The sequence below is a fragment of the Echinops telfairi genome, unplaced genomic scaffold (genome assembly GCF_000313985.2).
Source record: "Echinops telfairi isolate 266 unplaced genomic scaffold, ASM31398v2 ScPeMD7_18;HRSCAF=68, whole genome shotgun sequence".
Taxonomy (NCBI): Eukaryota; Metazoa; Chordata; class Mammalia; order Afrosoricida; family Tenrecidae; genus Echinops; species Echinops telfairi.
In genome coordinates this window covers 38,710,450-38,720,020 of record NW_022103915.1, presented here as the reverse complement: position 1 = coordinate 38,720,020, position 9,571 = coordinate 38,710,450, and the positions used below count along the sequence as shown (strand labels likewise).

The 9,571-nt window shown below is 36.9% G+C and overlaps 1 protein-coding gene across 1 annotated transcript in view; it reads left to right on the top strand.

Moving 5' to 3' along the window:
* The window catches only part of GPHN (gephyrin), a 292,262-nt gene that overhangs the window by 202,217 nt on the left and 80,474 nt on the right, over nt 1-9,571 (top strand). The window contains exons 9-11 of the mRNA XM_030884864.1: nt 651-770; nt 3,768-3,826; nt 4,829-4,982. Coding sequence (XP_030740724.1) covers nt 651-770; nt 3,768-3,826; nt 4,829-4,982 — 333 coding nt within the window. The remainder of the gene's footprint in view (nt 1-650; nt 771-3,767; nt 3,827-4,828; nt 4,983-9,571) is intronic.

The following is a 9,571-nucleotide window of genomic DNA, read 5'->3' as shown; positions in this document are numbered from 1 at the left end:
AAATGTTTGGTTTATTTGCTTTGTCTTTATTTAACCAAAAGATTGAGGTAATAAAGCAAAAGATTTAAGTAATAAAGCATTTATCAAATATCAGAAACTCAGTGAATCACCAAGGTGTTGTTTTTCAAAATTGCCATTTATAAAATTATATTTTCCATTATTTTTTTCCTACAGGTTCTCAAATCTCTGTATAGATAGCAAAAAAAAATATCTGATTATTGAAATGAGAGACAAGAGTGGAGAATATAAGTGGCAGCTCTTCAAAAGGCTCACTGGGGGACAGATCTCAGAGCCATTACTTTAAAGAGCATATAAAGTCAGCTTTAATCAAATTAGAGCATATTGATGTAGTAAATACACCTGTTTAAGGATAGCTTACCGTATATACTCAAGTATAAGCTGAGTTCTTCAGCACATTTTTTAATGCAGTTTTTGTGGTAAAATTCGGTGCTTCAGCAGATATTTGGGTTGGCTTATACTCGAGTATATACAGTATATTACTTTGTCCCAAAATGAGTAAAATTCTAAGACTTTCGTTGTACATGTTTTTGGGTTTTTGTTTTTTGTTTTTCTAAAAATGTTACATCCCCTCCAGAAGTCTCCCTTGCTGTAGCAAAGGAAATCAGCTCTATTACATGTTTGTGTTTCAGCCAACTCAAACAGTGATGCCGGGACAAGTCATGCGGGTTACAACAGGTGCTCCAATCCCCTGCGGTGCTGACGCAGTCGTCCAAGTGGAAGACACCGAACTTATCAGGGAGTCAGATGATGTACGTCATTACCAGGTCTTATCGCTCCGTTGTTTTTCTGGCAATATTTTCTGTCATGTTTATGAAATTAATTCAGTATTTGGGGTTATGTTGGGGTCCTAACACTATGGTTTCAATAAATAAGGAATAGCGTAAGTCTTGGAAATTTTTTGTAATATGAGAGTTTGGGTTTTTAATGACCATTGCTTTCATTATAGAAGGATTCAAACTATATTTGTCCCCAAGAAATTAAGTACAAACAAGTGGAGACCGTCTTAAGAGCAAAGATATTAACTGTTGAGAAATTTGTTCTGGGGAAAAAATGAAGTAGTTATAATGCATTCATAATTTGATAGAGAAGAATTTAACTAAGAACACTTGAACTAGTTCTTGAATATTGCATTAAATCAAGCATTTGAACCAAACCATGGTTTTAGTTCTGACATTCTGTAATTCTGGGGGGAACTACTACTGAGTAAAAGTCATGAGATATTGAGTGTCATTTCCCCTCTGTTGACTAAAAGCGAGGATCTGGTAGCTAAGCAATCTTCATCTTGCTGAAACTCAGAGAAATTATTGAAACCATAGTATCAACCACTTGCTAAGTAGAATCATTTCAACTGAGGTTTAAATGACTGGCTATCTTACTTATTTGTAAAGAAGTTTACTATATCTTCTATGTAAAATATTGATATTGATAATAAACATATTCTCATGGGCTGGGAATGAAGTGAAACTCAGCTGTGCTAAAAGAAAACTACTTTCCTTCATCTGATCATTTAATTTTTAATCAACTTGTAGAGCATGTAAAATTCAACTCCTGGGAATGCAGATCACATTGTCTGCTGTTAAAATTGTCCAAACAGATTTATTGGCATTGGAGAAACCACCAGAGCATTGAAATCCAGAGCACATGCATCCACAGGCTCTGCCAGATGAAGAGACCCCATTCCAGTGTCACAACATTATTCACAGCCCATGAGTGTAAAATTGATGATCACCATTAATTTACAGAAATCTGCTAGGCAAACTATAAGTCCTTCATTGAAATTTCTGGAGCTATTTGGGAACTTTGACTTAGTGCCAAGCCCATGATGCATAGGAATAAAAGAGAGGTTGCCTCCATGCACATCCATAGGATAGCCGTATACAAAAGGACTTTAAACAGTTTGTGGGAAAATGGAATTTAGAAATGAAAATAAGAAATATAAACTTTATTTCTCAATATAACCCCCATTTTTAAGCTCTGATAGCAGTGATTTAATCCATCCCTCAAGAACTGAGGGAATTTAGCCATGTCAATGCAGTCTTCCTTACATTATTTGTAACTGAAAAAAATGGGTACCCTTTGGTGGCTTTTCAGAGAAAATAAAGAATTCAGGAGCTAAATCGGTGCTTTAAGGTAGGTGCCTAATGATTTCCCATAGAAACTCTCACAAAATTGCTCTTGTTTGATGAAAGGAATGAGCCAGAGCATAGTTGAGGTGGAGTAACAGACTCTCTGATTAATCCTTTCCTGGTGTTTTTCTGCTAAAGCTTTGTCTAACAATCTCAAAACAGCCTCCTAATTAAGTAGATATTATCATTTGCTGGTCTTCCACAATGTCAACAAGCAAAATTCTCTGAGCATCAAAAAAAAAAAAAAAAAAAAAACACCTATTGGCATGAACTTGCCCTTGACCAGTCAGTAGCCATTGCTTGGATATGCTTTGTCTTCAGAACAACTGGTAAAGCCGCATTTCATCTCTTACACTTTCTTCCCGAAAATGCTTCAGGATCTTGTTTCTGTTTGTTTAGAAATTTTCCATCGGAAGCTCTGCCTTTGTCTTCAGCTGATCTGGGTACTACGGTTTTGACACCCATCGAGTGGAAATTTTGCGCAACGTTCATTTTTCAATCAGAATTGTATAAGCTGAGCCAATTGAAATATTTATGGTATTAGCTATTGTTCCATGCTGTCAATCAATTAAGGCATGAACAAAATTATATTTTTCCTTGCAAATCGATGTGCATGGTCTGCCTCTTTGGGCTTCATCCTCAATATCATCTGATCCTTTCTTAAAGCAAGGTTCCAGTTGAAAATTGCTGATTTCTTCAGTGCATTGTCCCCATAACCTTGCTAATTAAGCATCGATTTCACCATTTCTTCCCCAAGCTTCACCATAAATTTAATGTTTGTTCTTGCTTTCATTTTATAAAGTTGGCTTTATAGGGGCTCTTTTCAAACTCATGTCTTATCTATCTTGGTACCAAACTGGATCCTGATCAGGCTTGTTAATAGCAAGATAGTGTAAGCTTATTTTGGTATACATTTCTGTTAATTCGTGCTGTTTTTTCTTGTAGGTATTTTCCACAAGATAAAGACCTTTCATTTTATATAAATATATTAAAATTCAGGCTCACTGCCATTGAGTCAATTCCAACTCATAGCGACCCTATAGGACAGGGTAGAACTGCCTCGTGGGGTTTCCGTGATGGTAGCTCTAATGGAATAGAATGCCTCATCTTTCTCCTGCAGTGATGCTGTTAGTTTAGAACTGCTGACCTTGTGGTTAGCAGCCCAATGTATAACCTACTACACCACACACACACACACACACACACACGCACGCACGCACGCACGTGAAAAGTTCATGGAAAAAATGGAAACTGAAAGATAATGGAATTTTTCCTAAACCTTTTTCGATGTGGGTGGCGATGGTGGTGTGTGTGTGTGTGTGTGTGTGTGTGTGTGTGTGTGTGTTTCCCCCTTGCAAATGCTGCTTACAAAGCAAGGTTCATTACTATATTTAAAAAGTGAACAAGAAGATACTTGATTAATTTTCTGGCACAAAGCTGCCTTATCTTTTAGGAACCAAACATGATAGGAATCTATCATGTTTTCAAAGATTTAGCAAACAGTTTTTATTTTCTCTATAGTTTTATATATTCTGGGCCTGTCTGATGATAAGTACCTGAATAGATTAATTCTGTGATCATTAGTTCTGTTTAAAATTACATGATGTTCTCTCATTATAGGGCACTGAAGAACTTGAAGTACGAATTCTGGTGCAAGCTCGGCCAGGCCAAGATATCAGGTAAGTTCATAACATATAGAATGTATAGACAACACAGGAGCGTATGACTGTTTTATAATCTGTAATGTCATAAATTAGCTGTTATTTTCAGGGCTATTAACAAGCAATGAAATGAATTTTCTGAATTATACGTCCTATGTCTGTTCTACTCACTTTTTAATGAAAATTCTAAAGGCAAATGGAATATTCAAGAGCAGTGTGTGAAGAAGGCAGATCCATGAGTGTGCATGATCTAAAGCTAACCCTACCCATAGATAATCCAGAACTGTCCAACTCTACTTCTAGATAAGCCTGAATTATCCAACCCTACCCTCTTAGATAAGCCAGTTTGCTATTCGTACAAATAGCCCCAGATTTCAGTATTTACACAATTAGCTTGTAGCCCATTCACTGATTACCAATAATAATGAAATAACCTGGTTCTCTTTATATACTAAAACTAGTCTACTGCTCTACCATTAATAGTGCATATACTTTAAATTATTATTCTTACAATGAAATATATTTTGTAACAAAGTTACACTTCTTTCATCTGAATGGTGGCAGACTAAGGTGACTATACCTCTGAATCTCTGTGGCCCCGGAACAAGGCCAACCTAAGTGATCCAAATTGAAATTAACACTGCAACCTCATTTGTGTTATTCTCTTCATTACAGTGCAATTCAGCTATGGACTTCTTATGAATACCACAAACCATTTCAATGTAAATTCTTACCTTATATCAAAGAAAGTTTGTAGTTTTTAACTATAATGTAGTACAAAACAATTTGTAAAATAATTTTAAAATTCTAAATAACTTTTTGTCTCCCATTGTGCAATTTTATTTTAAACATACACAAAGCATAGAGTTTTTAGAATCTTTTCATTCCTTTATCCTATCCTTGCCTGTCTCGTCACCTTGTTTTCTCTGTGAGCGTTCTTCTCTGACACTCAAGTTACCTTCTGAGTTGAGAAAATGCCATTCCTACTCACACCACTTACGGTTCTGCTTTGACTTTCAGACCCATCGGCCATGACATTAAAAGAGGGGAATGCGTATTGGCCAAAGGAACCCACATGGGCCCCTCAGAGATTGGTCTCCTGGCAACTGTAGGTGTCACAGAGGTTGAAGTTAATAAATTTCCAGTGGTTGCAGTCATGTCAACAGGGAATGAGGTAAAAAAAAAAAGGGGGGTGGTGGGGAGTGGTGGGGATGGTTTCAGATAAAGTATTTGTAACATCTGTTGTGTTATAGAATACATGAATTAGAACTTGCCAATGGGTCACGTTCCTTTAATAAGGAACACTAGATTGGCATTAGGATAGTTCAGATAAATAAGATGAGAGGAAGAAAGAACTGGAAACTACATATTAAGAAATCCATATATTAGAATGAAATATTGCAGCCAATATCTTCCCACTCTTGGAACACATTAAAAAAAAGTTATCTACTAACTGTAGATATTTAAACACACAAACTCAGTACTATCAAGACATTGAATTGTGCCTGCCCTGCTGCTGTGATGATGTGCTTGCCTTTGTGAAGGAGTAATTCAATGACTCATGACACCATGGCAATCCCTTCTTCTTGCTAAATGTTCAGGTGACTTAATCACCAGGAAGGTGTGATGACCAGCATTTTCCTTTAAAGATAGCATCTTTAGGGGCATGCTATTCATATTCAGAATGTCTCACAATGTCATTTGGCGCCTGATTTTGGCAGAGAATTAGTCTTTTTCTGAGGACTCTCAAAAGAGCTTAACTTACACTGTACAAAACATCAATCATAGGCCCTAAGTTTGAACTGGAAATATTGAAAAATGAATCTGCTGAAATCAAAACCTTTTACCATAACCAAAATAGTTCAGAGTTTAAAAAGTTATTCCTTTAACAGTAAAGGAAAAAGTAACAGAATTTCTTTATTTTATTAATCTCTAATTTTATTTTAAAAATAAATCATTCATTACTGTGATTTTTTTTTTTGGAAGTTTAGAAAATGGAAATTTTCAAAAGCCTTTATGACCTTTATAAGTTGTTTGGCTTGTAAGGGAAAGAAACACCCCCTCCCCCCAAAGTAGAATATTGTTTCCTGTTTCCAGTCCTCCTCCTTTCCCAACCCTTTGAACTTTGTCTTTGAGTAAATGCTACCCTTTGATCTTAAATAGTTGATTGTTTCAACATGGGGTGAGTTCAGTTCTAGACCAGAAGGGTAAGGACCCTAATCTTGGGGTCCTATGAGTCTCTTAAGAGCATGACATCCTTTTCCTGGAGCTGGCCTCCTGATAACCTGTCCATCTGATGCAGTCTCACAAACCTCACTTCCCAGGGTCATTCTGGTTGTACTTCCTTGAAGACAGATTTGTTTGCTTTTCCGGCATTCCACTGTACTTTCAGTATTCTTCCCCAACACCATAATTCAAAGGTAGCACTTCTTTTTCAGTCTTCTGTATTCATTGTCCAGTTGTCACATGCATGTGAGGCAATCAAAAGTACTGGCTTAAGTCAGACACACCTTAGACCTTAAAGTGATATCTTTGCTCTTTAACACTTTAAAGACGTCGTGGGCAATAAATTTGCCAAAGCAATAATACATCGTTTGATTTCTTTTCTTTTTTTTCCCCCCCTCCTTCCCCAACTCTCATCATTTGATTTGTTGACTGCTGCCTTGTGAGTGTTGATTGTGGACCCAAACAATATAACATCCCTGACAGCTTCAACCTTTTCTTTGTTTTTCATGATGTTATCTATTGGTCCAGTTGTGAAGATTTTGGTCACTTTACATTGTTTCCATTTTCCTGTCTAAATCTAATTGATAGTCTTCTATTATAGATATCAGTGGATCACTGATAAGGTTTGCATCTGAATGTAAATCGGAAGACACTGCAGCTGTATGGCACATGGGAAGACATGTTTTCTAGGCAGAGGGAGCAGCAAATGGAAAAGCTAGTCATGCTTGAACAGCATAGAGGTGAATATGGCAGAAGTATAGCAGGCAAGGGGCAAAATAAAAGGAGATGCTAATAGAGACGTAACCAGAAGATGGGTCATTTTAAATGGCCAGTTTTAAATAAGGGATAATATAACATCTTAAACTTAGCTTCTTTAGTCTAGCGTCTCTGTGGCATAGAGAATAGAAGGGTCTGAGGAGAAGGCAGAAAGACTAGCTCAAAGGCTATTGTAGTACTTTGGTAAGAGGTAGATGCCCTGGTTGCATAGAGGGTATGTATTGGGCTGTTGACTGCAAGGTCAGGGGTTCAAAGCAACCAGCTCTCCTTAGGAGAAAGACAGCTCTCTACTCCCGTAAAGAGTTACAGTCTTGGAAACCCACAGGGAAAGCTCTACCCTGTCTTATATGAGTTATCCAATCAATGACAGTGAGTAAGATGTGAGTAGCAGCAGTGAAGAGTATGAAAAATAATCCAATCCTGGTTATTATTAGCCAGTAGAGCCAACAATATTTACTAATGAACTGAAAGACCATATAGGCAAAAGTCAAGAAGAACTCCAAGGTTTTGACCTGAGAAATTAAAAGGATAAAAATTTTTCCCCAATGGGAAAGATCAGGGAGTAGAAGTCAAGAACTATTAGAAATATTGAATAGACAATTGAACATAATAGTCTGGAGTTTAAAGGAAAGGTCATGGGTAAAGATAGACCCATGGTATGGAAGTTATCAGCACGTCTGAGAGTATTTTAAACCATGAGATGGGATGAAGCAATCTAAGGAATGAGTATAAATAGAAGACAGGAGATCCAACTTTTATACTTAGGAGGCAGCTGTATCTTCCTCCTCTTTCCTCAGCCTTTATATTTCTCAGTTTTATTTTCTAATTTTGACTCCCAATGACATCATCTCTCTATTCATAGAATACATGCAGATCCCCTTGAAAATTCAGATGGTGACCTACAGGTCTTCAGATTGGATACCAGTCAGTCAACTGCTATTATCTCCAGGTAGTCAAGCCGTTTGCATGTTATCTAGTTATCCAAAGTACTACCAACAATTATTCCCTTAGTAGAATGAATAGAAGGATCTCCTGTCTTATGTTATTTTTGAAGTATATTGTTGTAATTTCAGCAGTATTTCAAGACTTTTTAATATTCTTTCTCTTGCCCTCTGTCTCACACACACACAGAGAATTAAACATATTTATCTCAGCTGTACTTTTGCACATCTGTTACATCTTTTATAATTCTCTTGTACTCAGTCAGTAACAGCCTTCCCAAAGCAGCTGCTGTTATAAAGTCTACAGTCTTTAAAATAGATGTCCCTGCTAATAAAAGAAAAGAAGAATGGAGAGGATGTTGAGTATAGTAAGGGTTGCTGGGTGCTTTATGATCCCAGCAACTCTCTGAGGCTAGTTTCATTATCTCCCATTCTTGCACAATGATACTGAACCTCCAAAACAAAGCAATGTACCTACTATCATATATCTTGTGAAATGATGGAGTCTGGTTTTCCACCTGTCATTTTTACTTAGTTTCAATATATCAGTACACGTTCTTTTAATTTTATTTGTCCAATGTTTTTGTTATTTTTTAAGTTTTTAACCATTTTATTGACATATAATTCACAAATCATAGAGTTTGGTAAATTTTTGGCTTATGTCTTTGGGTTTTTTAATAAAACTGTGATAAGATTTAGTTACCAAGCAGCATTTGATAAGAGGTCCATGGGTTTTGGTGAGCCATAAGCATTTTGTAACAGTTCTGGTGCTCCGAGAACAACAGAACACACATTGATTCTGAGTAATTGACCCAGGGTTTGGAGGGAAGTGGGTTGGAAAATGACCATAATTAAGTGACCTCAAAGTCACAAAACATATTTTTGCTTAGTAAATATCTCAAAGTACTATTTAGGGGGATATTGTTTCCTAAGTTTTACTGGGCCAAATTCGTTTGCGTGCTATTAAATTATAAAATTCACTTGACCATTCCAATTCATTAATTTAAAAATAATGAATATAGTTGTGCAATCACATTTCTCCAACTTTTTTATGGCAATCTCTGAAACCTATAATGTAGTGCATGACTTACTTCTACCTATTCCATACTTCTTGTCTAGATTAAAGACCTTGATTCACCACTTTAAAGTTGCCCTCTTTAACACTTCAGATATATTCAACCCTTCACTCTTCACTTAACTCTTCTAATACCCAAATTGAAAGACTGCTGTCATTGTTAGTTGCCTACTCACGGCAGCCTCGTGCAGAAGAGATCTGCTGTGTAGCTTTTCAAGGCTGTAACTTCAGGAAGCAGATTACCAGGCTTGTCTTCAAAAGCACCTCTGAGCAGGTTAAAATCACCAACCTTAACAGCTAAAGGCCAAGCACTGAACCATGTGTGCCACTCAAAAATTCTCCTCCACTTTCTTTAGTTTTGCTCCCAAGAAGAAAAACAAAAGTAAAGAAAAACAGAATAGAGATTGCCATCTGATTACACCTTTTGCCACCTTCTGCCCACCTTGCACTTATTGCTCAGTAATTCTTCACCAGCAACACAAATTCGAACGTATCAATGCTTCTTCCGTCTTCCTTATTAAATGCCCAACTTTCACATGCAGGAAGTGGGTGTTAAGAAACCAGGGACAAGAGAACAAGTGATCCAAAATGGGTGGCAAAGAGGCTATAGAAGGCCTGGTAGGGCTTGATCCAGGGCAGTGTAACCGAGAGGAATTACTAAAACCCAAATGAAGGCTGAGCATGATGGTGGGACAAGAGGAAAGTAAAAGGAAATAGAGGAAAGAAGTAGGAGGCAACGGGCAT